Source organism: Gorilla gorilla, chromosome 3 (genome assembly GCF_029281585.2).
Source record: "Gorilla gorilla gorilla isolate KB3781 chromosome 3, NHGRI_mGorGor1-v2.1_pri, whole genome shotgun sequence".
In the NCBI taxonomy this organism is placed as follows: Eukaryota; Metazoa; Chordata; class Mammalia; order Primates; family Hominidae; genus Gorilla; species Gorilla gorilla.
Genome location: NC_073227.2, coordinates 126,285,735 through 126,301,184, shown reverse-complemented (window position 1 = coordinate 126,301,184; position 15,450 = coordinate 126,285,735). Strand labels below are relative to the sequence as shown.

Here is a 15,450-nt window from a genome sequence, read left to right as displayed (position 1 = left end):
GCCTAAGAACCTTTGCTTCAGTTCATCTGAAGGCTCTTTACTATATGTGGTTGGAATTAATAAGCACTCTGATGATTTTATGAAATTGTGACTCATAAACCAGAGAAACTAAACTATTTGGGGATTATGTTTCTTGCTTGCTAAACACAGGTTTATGGGTTTGGAGCCAGTCCTGAACTTTGGACCGTGTTAGGAAAATCAAGGATAAGAAACTTTAAAGAACTGAGCCTTTTTTTTTTTTTTTAATCCAAAGGTATGCCCATCTTCTCATGTATAGTTTCATTCACTGTAAAGAATTATAAAATGTCTAAGTATTAGGCCAAGTGTAAACTTTGAAAAGAAATAATAAAATGCTACAGGCTAAGACTGCTGATGCAGTTACCATGTGACTCAGACTGGAGGCATACAGCCCCTTAAGCAAGCAGCACAGCATGACACACACACTTTGTTAAAGGTGATAAATGCCAGGTGCATGCATAAAAGGGAAAGGTCCTCCCTGACACAATGTACTTCTGCCTCTCAACCTTAATCATCAGCTAGAAAAAGCAATAGCTCTAGAAAGTTCTCCACACCCCAACCTTAATTTTCATGCTATATTTTTCATTGTCAAAAACAGTGATATTAGCCTGCAAACTCTTCACAGAAAACTACCTAACTCTGTACATTTATAACACCAACATCCAGGACAACAGACCCTATGGACAACAAGTTAAGTAGCAACATGGATGATCCTAACTTTCAGTACACTACTTTAGAACTATTAAAGATATAAAAAAATTCATCAGACCTCAACACAAGGTTTAAGAACACAACATTTAGCAAACCTACACATTATTTCTTCATAATTTTATACTTTTCTCCTAAAAAGTAATTGTTTCAAAAATCATTTTTGCCTTAGTTAGAAAATGAAACTGTACATCAGAATGTCTTAATTCTTGGCCATACATAGACACCAAGACACAATCTTCTAATTCTTCAATGATGTAAAAACTCAACCCAAAAGACAAGGGACCCTGAAACCACCATTATCTATGTCAAACATCATAAAATACTTCTATAATCATGTAAACTTGAAATAATCTATCCAGTAGAAACTATTACCACAGTTAGTATATGCAATATAAAATCAACTCTAAACACTGAAATACACTAAAAAATACAACTAAACATAAGCTGTGATTTTGTTTTTCTATTATCAATGGCTTTGCTATTTGTTGGTATGTAAATATTTTGCTGATAATTACCAAGTACCTACAAAATCTTAACACTAAAATAAAATAGGAGGCACTAAACACTTTGGAACAATATTTTGGTGGGAAGTTTATGTCTGGAAAGTCCGTCCATGGAGTTTGTTTCTGAAATTCCGCAACACACACCTTTGACCACTTAGGGGCTTTCCTTAGAAACTGAATTTAGGAACTTTGATTTATGAAAATAAGGTTAGTCCAGGCACGGTGGCTCACACCTGTAATGCCAGTACTTTGGAAGGCTGAGGCGGGCAGATCACGAGGTCAGGAGATCGAGACCATCCTGCCTAACATGGTAAAACCTGTCTCTGCTAAAAATACAAAAAATTAGTCGGTGTGGTGGGTGGGTGCCTATAGTCCTAGCCACTCGGGAGGCTGAGGCAGGAGAATCGCTTGAACCCAGGAGGCAGAGGTTGCAGTGAGCCGAGATTGCACCACTACACTCCAGCCTGGGTGACAGAGGAAGACTCCGTCTCAAAAAAAAAAAAAAAAAAGGCTAAAGGTTTTTGAAAATCAACATGTTTTTTAGCAAAGTAAGCATAAATCCAAAATTCCTAGTTGTGTTTTCCTTTTGTGTATATTACTACAAATTTAAACTGTGATGACATATTTCCTAACATTTCAGAATAAGTGAATAACATCTACAAAAGGCAACCCTAATCTTGTGATCTGATGATGTTATAGCAAAGTAATGTCAGCTCTGGAGAATTTATATTATTAATCTACAGAATGGTTAAAAAGATATTGATCAAATGAAGTGTTTGGTTTTAAAATTTAGTTAAATCTTGACTCTCAACATGCAAATAACCCATGCCAAATCCTTATTCTCAAATTTGCACTCCCCTGGCATCTAGTATCTACCAAAGCTAATGTATGGCAGAAAATGAAGTCTCCTAATAAAATATAATTGGAATAAAACGGTTTGTTCTCCAAAGCAACAACTATATTCTAAAGCTAAGAAATCATTTTGATTATTCATATCTGTTTCCTCCCATCAGAGTTAAGAATAACAGGTTGATTTAACAGTATTTCAGCAGGCTGTTTAAACTGAAATTCTTCAGAAAATTTATAAAATAATATAGAATGAAAAAATAGACGTCACTATTTTACCACACATCATAATGCTTTATCATGTCTGGCCTGTAATATACTCCTTCATTCTGGCTTTATTAGAAATTTTATTAGGAATTCTATTATGGCCATAATTCTTTAATTATGTATCAGTAGTAATTAAGTAATAAAATCAGAAAACTTAAAAAGAAGTTTTAGTGAATCAAAATAAAAAGTTTATTTGTATTTGATATTACTTAATGAATTATTTACCTTATAACATACCAATTTTTGAATAACTGGTGTATTTTGCAACCCAATTTGCCCTGGCATGTTCCCAGGGATGCACCATCAATATGCTACTAGTATTTTTCTATGGTTGTAGCTGGTGATTGACATCACTTTGAATTTTTTTCAAGCCAAATTATCTTGGCTACATTTTACTACCTTTGAGGACTGATCATTTGTTTGTTCCCATGAAGACAGAAAACTTTGGCCCTGGCAATGCTAACTTTCTCAGCTCACTGCCACGTTGATATACGGTGACAATTCAGACAGGGAGATTCTTGGTTCACGCTAGTCTCTGCAGAAAAGCCGTTTGAAGACCTTCTCTTTGTTCCTCCCAAGGAGATGTGACCCTTACTGGATTGCTGCCCTCTCAGAATATACATTGAGTCATCGTTTTTAAAATCACTATTTGCTTTTTTTTTGAGAGAGAAATTATCCTAGGGTATATGTGCATCAGGATTTCAGGTTCTGTTGCCTAGGGCTTCAAGAGTACATGAGAATCAGCCCTTCTGCACACCCCAGTGAAAAGATGACTTAGGTTTGGTTTGGGTACGGGATGTTGATATGCAGAGTATTTCCTACAGACTCTGCTTTGAGTCTGTTCAGGTCTAAGCAACTTATATAAATCAACCCTTATAAATCCAGGTGAATTAAGAAAACAGTTGAGGTTACTTTGACTCCCTGGAACACCTATAGCAATCAGGAACTTTGGGAAAATAAGCACTGGTCAGGGATTCTGTTGTTCCTGGGCTCACTGACCCATATCCATGTATGAGCATCAGTAGGGTAAATGATGCCTGGGAACAATGTTCATGCCTTTCCTCCTTATTCCAAGCCATAACTGGCATGGAAATGAATACGTATATAGCAAAATGGTGGTGAATTTATATATTGCTATCCAATGGATACAAAATTGATATTAAAAAATCTCCCACTAATTTCTCTGCAGATCCTCTTATTCTGGAGCCTAGGGGGGGCCCTATCCCTGCTCTATTCACAATGTCTCTGGATATCAACTCCATCAGTTGATTACTGATCTTCAAAATATATCGACTTAAAAGAGAAAGACAAAATGAACTGGCCTTTAATCTGTTAAATAATACAGCAAACTTCAGAACATTCTTAGTGATTCTAACCTGAAACTATCTTGTCTAATCCAGAGCTGTCCATCCAAAACCCTATACAGTTCATCCATCACAGCTAGATATTCTGGGCTGGATCTAGCTGAACTGTCAGAAAGCTATGTACATAATGCTTCTTAAACTATGTATAGAACAGCTTTCCGTGAACTGTACTTTTAGAGTAAGGGCCTCATCTTATGTTGACGGATCTTCTATGAAACAGCTTTTCAAAAACCACCACTGGCTTCATGATAGGAATGTTGCTGTGGCCCCTTCCATTCCATCATTCACTCCCACTCCGTAAAGGGCCACGTGAAAGTCTTCCTTCAGAACTACATGCAGGAAAACCATAATTCCTCCCAAATAACTTGTTTGCTTTTTCCCTGACAAACAACACAAATTAAATCAGCAATAACATCTGTTACCTTTGGCTACCAGAAGCTAGTAGCCAAATTGTAGGACATATGTAGGATCCTATGGCTTCCATATCTGCATTTGAAAAACCCTCCTCCTAATATTTTTATTTTACCCCCATTTTCCTCCATGTAGCCCCTATTTCCTTATTTTAATTGTGTGAATTCCTAGAAGCCACTTTATATACTTTCCCAAACAAGATAGGGCATAAACAAATAGAAATAAAGAAATCAATTTAATTTATCTTTTAAGGTATCTTCTAAGGAATCAAAAATAGAAGATGACTGAACAGAAGGTTTCTACTCTGTAATATTAGCCATGATTTACTCTCCTTTACATTACAGATTTAAGATAAGAAAATTTGTAGCAATAAAATGAAAGCTCTTCAATTACTATACTAATACAGAAATCAAATGTCTTTAGATATGTCCTCCATATCTAAAGGTATACAACAGTGATGATGATATATGCAAATATTGATTGCAGCATGTTATGTAAAAACAAAATATTGAAAACCACTCAAAGGTACATAAATAGGGGATTTTTTAATTAATTATAGTACATTCATTCATGTAATCGCATACTGTATAGCCATTTAAAAGAATGAGTCAGGTTTAAATAAACTAATGAGGACTGCTTTCCAAAACGTAGTGTTACATGAAAAAAAATCAAGATACAGAACCGTTTGTACTTCATACCATCATTTATGAAAAAGGGAAATTTTGAAAATGTTAAGAAATCTCTACAAGGATCAATAGGAAACAGTGGTAGCCTGTGGGAAGGTGGAACTAGGTGTCAGGAAAACAGGAAAGTTAGAAATACTTACCTTCACTGCTGTCTTGCTCTTAGTATGTGTCTTTTAATTTTTCACCTAATCATGCATTTCTTACTTTTCTAAAAGGAGACAATTTAAGTATATAATTGGAATAAGGATTAGAATAACTAATAGAAAATATATGCCCCTACGGTTTTAAGGACACTACAAAAAGTATTTTGGTACAAAAATGTCTTAATATTTCCTGAAAATCTTTTTATCATAAACAGTGTCCCCAAAATGGTATTCAGATCTCAGAATTCTACATATTCCTCCTTAATAGGTTATAAGTCTAGAAAAACAAAAGCCCATACTATATACAAAGGTATAAAAATTATGGCTAATGGCTGGGCGCGGTGTCTCATGCCTGTAATCCCAGCACTTTGGGAGACCAAGGTGGGTGGATTACCTGAAGTCAGGAGTTCAAGACCAGCCAGACCAACACAATGAAACTCTGTCTCTACTAAAAATCAAGATACAGAATCTCTGTATCTTGTCTCTGGATATCAACTCCATCAGTTGATTACAAAAATTAGCTAGGTGTGGTGGTGTACAACTGTAATCCCAACTACTCGAGAGAGAGTGAGGCAGAATTGCTTGAACCCAGGAGGCGGAGGTTGCAGTGAGCCGAGATCCTGCCACAGCACTCCAGCCTGGGCAACAGAGTGAGACCCCGTCTCAAAGAAAAACAAAATTATGGCTAAACTACAAAGATAATAAAAGATCAATGAATTAAGCAATTCCTAAAGGAATGTGTGGCTCTTTCTTACAAGTAAACGATAGGCAGGAAGCCATTGGGAGACCCTGGCAAATGGACACATCTCACTCCATTCTCCTAGCTTCAGCCCATTGCCTCTGGTCTGATGGGAAACAGAGGATGGGAGCAGATGGACATTCACTGAGTTGTCAGAGGGATTTCTTGGGAAAGAAAAGGGATCAAACAATCCTAAAATCAAGGAAAGATCAGACTCTGGATATGGGATTGTTGGAGCCTTTGGGTCAGCATTGCCATTCAGTCTTTCCCCTTAAACTATCTTCTCTACTGAGTATGAAGCCATTGGGCAATTGATAAAAATTACAAATGTATCTGCCATTTTACCACATATTAAAATTTATTTTGCAGAAACACTAAGAACATGCAAAACAACATTTTTAACATATGTTCAAAGATTTTTTAGAATTGCTTGTGTTAGCAAAAGATTAGACTCAACATAAATGTTCATCAGTAAGAGACTTGCTAATAAATTACAGTATAGCCATACAATGGAATGCTGAGTGCATAAAAAAGTAAGGAGGCGGCTGAGCAAGATGGCTCATGCTTAATCCCAGCACTTTGGGAGGCTGAGGTGGACAGATCAGTTGAGCTCAGAGCTTGAGACCAGCTGAGCAACATGGCAAAACCCAGTCGCTACAAAAAATACAAAAATTATCCAGGTGTGGTCGCTCACACCTGTGGTCCCAGCTACTCAGGAGGCTGAGGTGGGAGGATGGCTTGAGCCCAGGAGGTAAGGGCTCTAGTGAGCCAAGATTATGCCACTGCACTCCAACCTGGGCGACAGAGCAAGACCCTATCTCAAAAAAAAAAAAAAAAAAAAGTAAGAAGGTCTATAAAGAAAACCTTTCAACATGTACAGTTAAGAAAAAGCAGCAGCATACAAAGCAGTGTATATAGTATGCTTTCATTTGTACAAAACAAGTGGGTGATAGGGGAGAGATCTATTGCAATTTAGCCATAAGTAGGTAAAATATTTTTTAAAGTATACCAAAAACTAATCATGCTTGTTGCTCTGAGGAGGGATATTTAAGGAAATGAACACATTTTCTCCTACAAAATAAATTAATATTTTCCAAAGATTGGTGGAAAAATGTAAAATACTGCACAAAATCAATGGGAAAGGGGCAAGAGTGTCTGCATGTGGCAGTGGGGGGCAATAATGAGGGTTAGGCCATCAGAATCCCTCTCCCTTGCCCTTCCATCTCCCCTGTGATGAAGGCCCATCCCTGTGATGAATATCTTCCCTTACCCACTGAAAGACACTGCATAGAATCATTGAGCTTCACTAATTATCATCTGGAAAGCATACAGTGGATTCAACTAACTCAAAATGCAAAGAACATGAATTCTGTAGATAAAAAGCAACAAAAAGAAATGCTGGAAGTTACACACAGGAGGTGAGGGAGAAGACACCTACATTTTTGAAAGCATATCAAAAATTTCCACAAAGCAAACACAGTGTTGTTTCTGGCACCAGAAGTGCCTTCTTGGTCCCAGTGTGTACATGCGTGGGCAACTTCAAGCAGCATATCCCTGTGGCAGGTATTTGAGGACAGATCTAGTTGCTGAACTGGCAGAGAGGAGAGTGCTTCCCTTTAGTTGGCCTGGGCTTCTAGCTTAAGAAGTACTAAAATTTCTAATCCATAAAGGTTAAGACCTGGCCAGATTAAGCTTATGAAGGGATTTCAGGAAATTAGTAGATCTTAATAGTATTACATAAAGATCAGTTCTAATTGGGGAAAAGAATAAAAGAGCAAAGCAATTTCTCTGAAACTTAACTTTGAAGACTACACATACTAACAAATTACCTGTTTGAAAAGGTCAAGATTCTTCAACGCTGATCTTACTTTGGAATCTGCATTCCAAGACCACTTGAAGTTACCCAAAGGTACATGATGTTCTTAAACAACCTTTCAAGGAAAGTGGCAGTTAAATAATCTTAATCAAAACCTTCACTTCCTAAGGATTTGTGGATTCAAGTTTAATGTTGCAAGTAATCAAAATTATTCCTTGCCTTGCTTTTATTCCTACCTAAAAGCAAACAAACAAAAAACAGATTCTGCATTCTCACCTCAAAATTAGAGGAGGAAGCTACTACACTAAGGACAATGAAGTGTACTCCGCTCCACTAAGCTGGCCCCAGAATTCTGCTAGCAATCTTCAATATAGATGTAAACAGTACAATTCCCACCCCTTTTGAGAGCCCCTGTTACTTTTTGGGTGCATACAGGTATAAAAATTGCTTTATGTTTAAAATACTAACTCATGTTCAATGGAAGTTGTCATAGTTGTTGACCTCAAATAGAAAGGCATTCCCTCTGTGGAGGGAACACTATGTGTGGCCTTCAAAACAAATTCTAACATTCTAACAGCTCTAATTTTCTCTTGATTATTTTAAAGAGAGTATTCAAAATCCAAATAATCAAAGAAATATATAATCTATATAGTTTTGTGATTATGGACAGGAAGTTAATAACCAGTTTAGGGAGCAAAAATAAATCATGTTCCATTTATAAGACTGAGTATCTGAACCCAGATAGGAGAAAGAAATGAAACACGAAATTTAAATATTTTGTTTACTAAATCAAAATTCTCTGCTCAAATAGCCTTTTCATTTGAAATGCAGAAAGAAATAATTCAATAATTTTTTCATCACTTCCAAGATCCACAATCATTAGCCAGTAATATATATTATCCAACTAAAATTATTTGACCACTCCAAAACAGCTTCAGAATGAATTACTATATCTCAGTCCCTATGTTTCACTAACCTGTAAGTTTATCTGAAGCCGATAAAAATCCAAAATTTTCACTTTACGTGGAAGAGGCAGCAGGAGGTTCAGAGCTAACTAAGCAAGGTCAGTCTGTAGGTGTAGGTTTCACATCTTTCCAAAATCTCCAGCAGAAACATAAGAAAACATTTCAATTTTCCCTGTTCTTAAGGATAAATGATACAAAACCATCCTAATTCACATCATTTCCTTCAGAAACCACAAGTTGCTCAATGACAGCCAAAGAACTCAGAAACGGAATAGTTTTGTTAAAACTTGGAACTGGTTGTATTTTTAGTTTTTCTTCACACTTCTATAAAATGCTTTTAACAAAAATGCTATTGTCATAAGCCACATATACAGTCAAATCTCCGAGTAAACAGAAGGACAACCATATAAAAATACAATATTTATATCCTATCTAGTTTTTCTACATTAAGGAAGTTTTCAGATGCAGTTTAGAGCTTCAACATACCTTGGAAATATGCTTATGTAATAAGAAAACTGTAGCTGAGAAATGTTAGACACCTATTCAGGTACAAAAGTCAGAACTTGAACTCAGTTATCCTAAATTATCTAGTGCTTTTGGTTAACAATTGTTTCCACAGTGTACACAGCTTTTAAAGATGAAATATACAACCCTGAAAAATCTTTATTACAGAGGTCTCCACTTGGTAGAAGGAGAGAAATAAAAGCATAATTAAAATATGCCATCAAGATGACAAAAAAATTACAGAGCAAGAAACACGCATTTTGTGACAAACCTCTGAGTGATTTAAGATGCTGTGTGCTGCAAATATGCAATCATCAGTGTGTGAACATATTAAAAAATTTTCCCCTGACAATAAACAGGCACATCAATAGTCAATAAAAGTAAAGCCCATGACAGTTAGAAAATCAAATGTTGAATTTTCAATATGCTAGAGATCTGTTTAAGAGTCAAGAACACAAAACAAAGAATCAAAAAAAAAAAAAAAACCAAGGGTATGACCTACAAAAGAACTATGAAAACACAACCTGCCTATTTCTGGAATGGGTCATGCTTTCCCTAGCAGGCAGGAATGTTGGGATAGAATGTTAGGTGGTATAGGCAGGAAGCAGCAGGACAGGTTCTATGACCATTTGAGTAGCATCTCTGATCCTTCCTTCCTCAGTCCTAGAGGGAAGGATATAAAGTTTCCCAGCTATATCTGGCTCTGCTTAGACGTAGTGAGCCAGAAGGAGAGGTTTACCGGCTTTAGCATCCTGCAACATTAGTCGGTTTCTCCAAACAAGACCATGGATAGGAAGATAGCAAGTGAAAATGAAAATGTTTTGTACAGATATGTACATTTGACTCACATGAATATTAAGTCAAACATCTCACAGATGCTCAACCAAATGGAATAAACACTCACCAAACGGTCACTGCACTAAGGCATAAGATCTGTTAAATAATATAATGAGGGTACCACCACCTTTCCCTACCTACAAACACACCTTCTATGGGATAAGTTGGGAAGATCTATGCAGTAATGGGAATAGTTTCTTTTTGTTTTGCTATGCTGTTTTGAAGGAAAATTCCAAAGTGAATCATTCAGAAAAGAAGAGAACCAGAGCACCTCTGATGAGGAAGGGAGAATAGCCCTTCCTTATGGGAAAGAACTACATGATTATCTAAAGGTCGAAAAGGCAAAAACATTTTTCACATTAAATTCGCTAGAAGTTCTTTGGAATCTTTATAAGGAATCATATTAGATTGAATTGTTATACAATAGCAAGGCATTTTCTTGAACAAACGTAGTGACAAAACTTTTAATTTCATAAAGCCTTTCTTTAAAATAATCAGGAGTTTTCAGAGATATTTCATTCAATCTGACCAGCCTCTTTTTGGTTTGTTCTGCTCCTTCAAGCTGACTTCTCAGCCCCACATTCCTCTACCTGTTTATATCAAAACAAAGACAGGCAGAACTCTGAACTGACAAGAGACATTTGCGCCATCTAAGATGCTGGAAAAATAAAATACACAGAAGGAAACATTCACCTTTGAGCTAATTTTTACAACCTTGCCAACTTCAATGTTAATAGTAAAGAACCATTTGTGCTTTTTAATTGAAAGGAATTTTATTTCATTGTAACATAGAGAACCTTGGAATTACTTTGATTTTGGAAGTATAAACATAAAAGGTGAAGCAAACAAATGTTTGCCTGCTATGTGCGAGCTGCTTGGCTAGACCCTTTGCACGGGGGGTCAATTACATTCTGTTAAAGGGAGATGGTGGTAACTCCAGTTTCCAGTAAACAAAAGAAGTAGGCAAAGCTGCTGTGCACTCACTGGTTAGTCTATTCAATATTGTTTTAAGGAAAGATGATCAAAAAAGAAGAATGGTGCCTGGTGGAATTTAGTCTTCTGTAGTATCAGAAGTATTTGCACAGCTGGAGACTTCAGGTATAGAACTACTCATTTTTCACTCAGGAGGGTTATGTGTAGGTGTGTTGGGCCAACAGAAGGGTCCTTTCTTCACATTTTGGTTATTAGAGTCTGTTGGTTCTCAAATTCCATACCAGGTAGGCAAACATTCATTTCCTTTACCTTTCTATTCCCAACCAGAGATTGTGGTCTTTATGTGCAATTAGAGTCAATCTGTGACTGTCACTGTCCCTCTTTCACAAAATTAAGGAAGACATTGCAAGCATCCTCAAAAATTAAAATAGCAGAGGGAACTCCTAACTTTCCTGAACTTAAATTTGCCTGACTCCTCACACTAGCAACCCATCTCTAAGGCAGGTTTCTCCATTGCCAGCTCTAGCCTTCGTAACTGCCCTTCTCTCTTCCTCTAAGCCTCCTCCTCATTAGCAATAAAATATATATCCCAATGTAGAACCCAACTTAGTTCCCATCATCTTATCAGAAGTGCCCCCTACCCCCGCCCCAAGCACTCTAAGGGTGCTCTGGAAAGGTACTTGATCATTTGAAGACTATTTTTTTGCAGTAGGAGTGAGATACAATTTTAAGATCGCGATAAAATGCTGGGGACAAATTTCCTAAATTTCTCAAACTCTTTTGATGTAGCTCTAAATTTTACCATTAAAATATCCATTTGTGGTCACAGAAAAGGTGAAAATCAGCTTTCTGATTTGGTACTTATTACATGAGGTTGGTTACTTATAGAACTTACCAATAATGTTGTTTCAGTGGCTTTGTTTCATTATACTGGGTGGTCCATTTAAAACACTGTCAATACAACCCCAGTTCAAAAAAGGATTTACAAATGGACCACTTTACACAACAGCTATGGTGAGGATTATATAAGTACTCTAAGGTTCAGAGTTTATTTTGTGTAAATACGGTCTAGACTCATTATCTTATCCCCATCTCCCAGCCTGGAGCGAGCGAGTCAGCGAGAGAGAGAGAGAGAGAGAGAGAGAGAGAGAGAGAGACAGAGAGAGAGAGAGAGACAGAGAGAGAGAGAAATAAACCTGGTAAGAAAACAGGAAGGAGCTGCAGATTTGGGGGGAAAAAATGCTAAAAGAAACATTTAAGGTGGCTCTCTGTGAATGACAAAGCTGCGCCATAATACAGGTGGCTAAAGCTGAAAAGAAGCAGAATAAGGAGTCTGGACTGTACCTGAAAATCCCCAAGTCAGACCTGCAAGGCCAAGCCTTGCTCAGTAATGAACCCTCTGATATGTGGGGTGAAGCCATGAACAAGGTGGAAAGCCACACCTCCCAGGGAACTGAAGTCCCCAGGCTTGATACTCACGCTGACACTGTCCCCAAGACTGGCGAGCCCAGCCCCAGCAGCAGTCAATCCTCCCACCATAACGACATAGGCCAATCGATGACACTATTTGCCTGGGCCACCTACCAAAAAAAAAGATTCAAAATAAATAAGGACACTTTTGAGAAGAAAGGTAATTTCCTCTGTATTATTACTTTAGAAAAAATGTCAACCACACCCAACAATTTTCTACAAACTCTTTCATGCCTGCAGAAATTTAAGGTTAAAACACCTTCACAGAAATAGTTCTGCTATGATCTAATGTCAAATTTCAGACAGTTAAATACCCCATCCCCCAACACACAAGGGTAGGAGAAAAAACGGGAGGGAAAGATGCTTTCTTAAATAGAAATAGCACCAGCTAACACCAACAATTCTCAAGGCTGCCACTCACAGGATAGTTTCTGAAGCTTGAAATAAAACAGATTCCTCAAAGACCCACACCTGTTACTGGGGTGAAAGCCAGGTTTGACTGATTCACCATAAACTGAAAAGTATTAAGTAAGACATGTCAAAGCAGAAAATATTTCTGCCTCATATAAAAGGTGGATGGGGGAAGGAGCAGAAAGGTTTCTCAAAAATCAAGTGTAACAGAGCTCTTTTTGAGACATAACTGTGGCAGAAACAAAAAAAAAACAAAAAAAGTACTAGAAAAAAGTCTAAATAAAACCAAGGAGAGTATAAAGTGTAGCTGATATCTCAAGTATCCTTGTGGTTTGAAACGTGCTTAGATCAACAATTCATAGTATTTTCCTCTCTAATGTAAATAATGCCTAAAGAAAGTAATTTCAGGATACAGATTTATCCACCTGATTACACGTTGACACATTATTTGCTAAATTGTTTCCTTGTTTAGAGTCACACCTAAATGACTTTTTTCCTCTGGGTATCAACATTTTAATTTGCTGTTTTAGACATCTTTTTAAAGTTACAAAAAGCTATATGCATTCACATCATATGCATATCTTGTGATGGGTTTCTTGTTGCAAATATGTGTGCAAGAAATGCATAACATACCCAAATGTGAGCACAGAATTGCTTTTAAAAATAAAATAAAAAGGTCTACACTCTGGCTGCTATCACGTTTTCTTAAAGTCTCCTTATCTTTTCAATTCCCCTTTTCTTTTACCTGCCTTTCTACCCCCAGGCCCAAAGTACAAAATAACCCCGAACTTTCTATTTCCTCCGACCAGGTAGTGAACAAGCAGCTGTGCTTTTTCTTGGCGCTCCACTGGTTCCCCTCCGTTCGCCTCCGGGTACAAGAAAGCGAATCAATTGTGGAATTGATTCGTTCCAAGATTAAAGGTAAAACAGGTGCGGCATCTTTCTTTAGGACTAGGCAGGGACCTACACGGAGGGGTGGGGGACAGAGGTCGCTGAAGGAAGGCGACCGGGCGGCGGTGTGCGCCAGAGTAACACCTCTTTTCGCAGCAGCCATCTGCACCCGGGACGAGCCTAGTCTGTAACTGCGCAGAGGTGAGGGGGACCGAGCACACCCTCCCGACAGACCCAGTGTCTCTCACACACCGGAGCGGCCCCGGAGCGCGGGAGGACCGGCTGAGTGACAGCGGAGACGCGCGGCCCGAGGTTGTTGGAACCTGTCACAGCACGCCGCCGTCAGGCTCGCCCGAGTCTGAGGAGCGGCGCAGTGTGTGCGCTCTCACACACACATCCACACACTCATGCTCACATTCACGGAGCGCCCACCCTCCGGTCCTCATTTTGAGTCTCCTTCCCTCAAGAAAACCAAATGGGGAGGCCCACAAATCTCCCCCGTAGCCCAGTCGCTGACTCGCGCCCACCCTCTGTGTGAGCGGCCCCGAGAGCCCTGAGCCGAGCCCGGGCCTCCCCCCGGGGGCCTGGAAGCTTCCCCAGTGAAGAGCCGTCTAGTTCAGGCGCGGGAGTTTCCCGGGTAAGGGATGTTCCGCGCGTCACCTCGGCGTAGGTGGCTAAACCGCGCCCTCAGAGCCGAGATCCCAGGCTCCAGCGGCTCCTCTCCCTCAGTCCTAATTCCCGAGCCGGGGCGAGTCGCCCTCGGGGGGCCGCGGATGGGGTCCCAGACTCGCAAGGGCGCGCCCTCTCCGCCTCGGGCGGGCACTCGGAGCCGCTGGACCGCTCTCCTCGCGCCACGCTGTGCGGTGGCCCAACTTCTGGATGGAGGAGACGCCTCTCTGACCACGAAACCCCGCGGGGAAAAGTGACCCAAGACAGTGAGTGTGAAATTAGCGCGGGAAGGAGGAGAGGGCGCCCCGGGGCCCAGCTCACCTCCCGTCGAACTCGGCGGCCGCCTGCAGGTAGAGCGAGGATACCAGCACCAGCGCCAGGAGAAAATCCATGTTGGGCAGCGGGTCCTGGGGCGCAGCGCAGTGGCGCGCGAGGAACAGGTTGGGGTGGTGGGCGCCGATGGGAGGCGCCCCTCTGAGAGTCTCGAGGAACCCCCAGCCCTCGCCGCCCGGGCTACTGCTGCCGCTCCCGGAGGACAGCGGCGAGGCGCGCGGCCGGAGCAGGTCTGCTGCGCGGCGCCCGGAGCCCCCTCCCGCTCCCTTCTAGCTAGGGGAGGCGCTGCAGGGGTAGCTCCACCGCCCGCGGGGAGGGGCGCCAGGGGCGGGCAGGGGGTGCGCGTGCGCCCGACTCGCCGCCCTCCCAGCCCCGGGCGAAGGGTGAGCGCGCTCCGCTCCTCCCGGGGGCCCAGCGGGGCAGGCAACTCGGGGGCAGGGGCGCTGCGGGACGGCAGTGGCTCTTGGGGGTTAGCCAAGCAGGGCGAGCCCCAGCCTGGGAGAAAAGTTGCAAACCCTCTCTGGGAGAGGGAAAGCAGGGTGCCCAGCAGGAAAGGGGAGTGGAGGAGGAAAGGAGCCCTAGGCGTAGGTGCACGCTCCGCAGGTTCCGCCCGAACAGGTGGTGACTGCAGGGGCGAGCAGTAGCTTTCACCGGAGGGCGGAGAAGCCCTAGAGCAGAGAGGTTTATGGGGCTGGAGCTGAGCAGTGTCTGCATTTACTAAAACCACAGCACGACTTGGACAAATTAGCGAAGGCAAACTCTGGGAGTTTGCTTTTCCCGCAGAGTTGGCAAAGGCATATTTTTTATTTTGTAACTAACCAAAAGAAATATTTGGCTCTGCAGTCGGGTTTTGAAGAAGAAATGAGCAGACTGTTTCTGTCTCTATCAGCTCAACTCCCGAGCACATTAGGACAGGACTGCCCCTCTAGGGAT

The 15,450-nt window shown here is 40.6% G+C and overlaps 1 protein-coding gene across 5 annotated transcripts in view; it reads right to left on the bottom strand.

The window, feature by feature from the left end:
- The window catches only part of NPNT (nephronectin), a 76,335-nt gene extending 61,462 nt beyond the window's left edge, over positions 1 to 14,873 (bottom strand). For 3 of the 5 annotated variants that reach the window (XM_004040233.4, XM_004040235.5, XM_004040232.4), the window contains exons 1-2: positions 14,506 to 14,786; positions 12,223 to 12,323 (exon numbers count right to left, since the gene is read on the bottom strand). In XM_004040233.4, coding sequence (XP_004040281.2) covers positions 12,223 to 12,323; positions 14,506 to 14,576 — 172 coding nt within the window. In that variant the 5' untranslated portion in view covers positions 14,577 to 14,786. Of the gene's footprint in view, positions 1 to 12,222; positions 12,324 to 14,505 lie in introns of all 5 variants that reach the window. The other 2 variants (XM_004040231.4, XM_004040234.5) reach the window with 2 other exon arrangements.
- Positions 14,874 to 15,450: the final 577 nt, after the last annotated feature.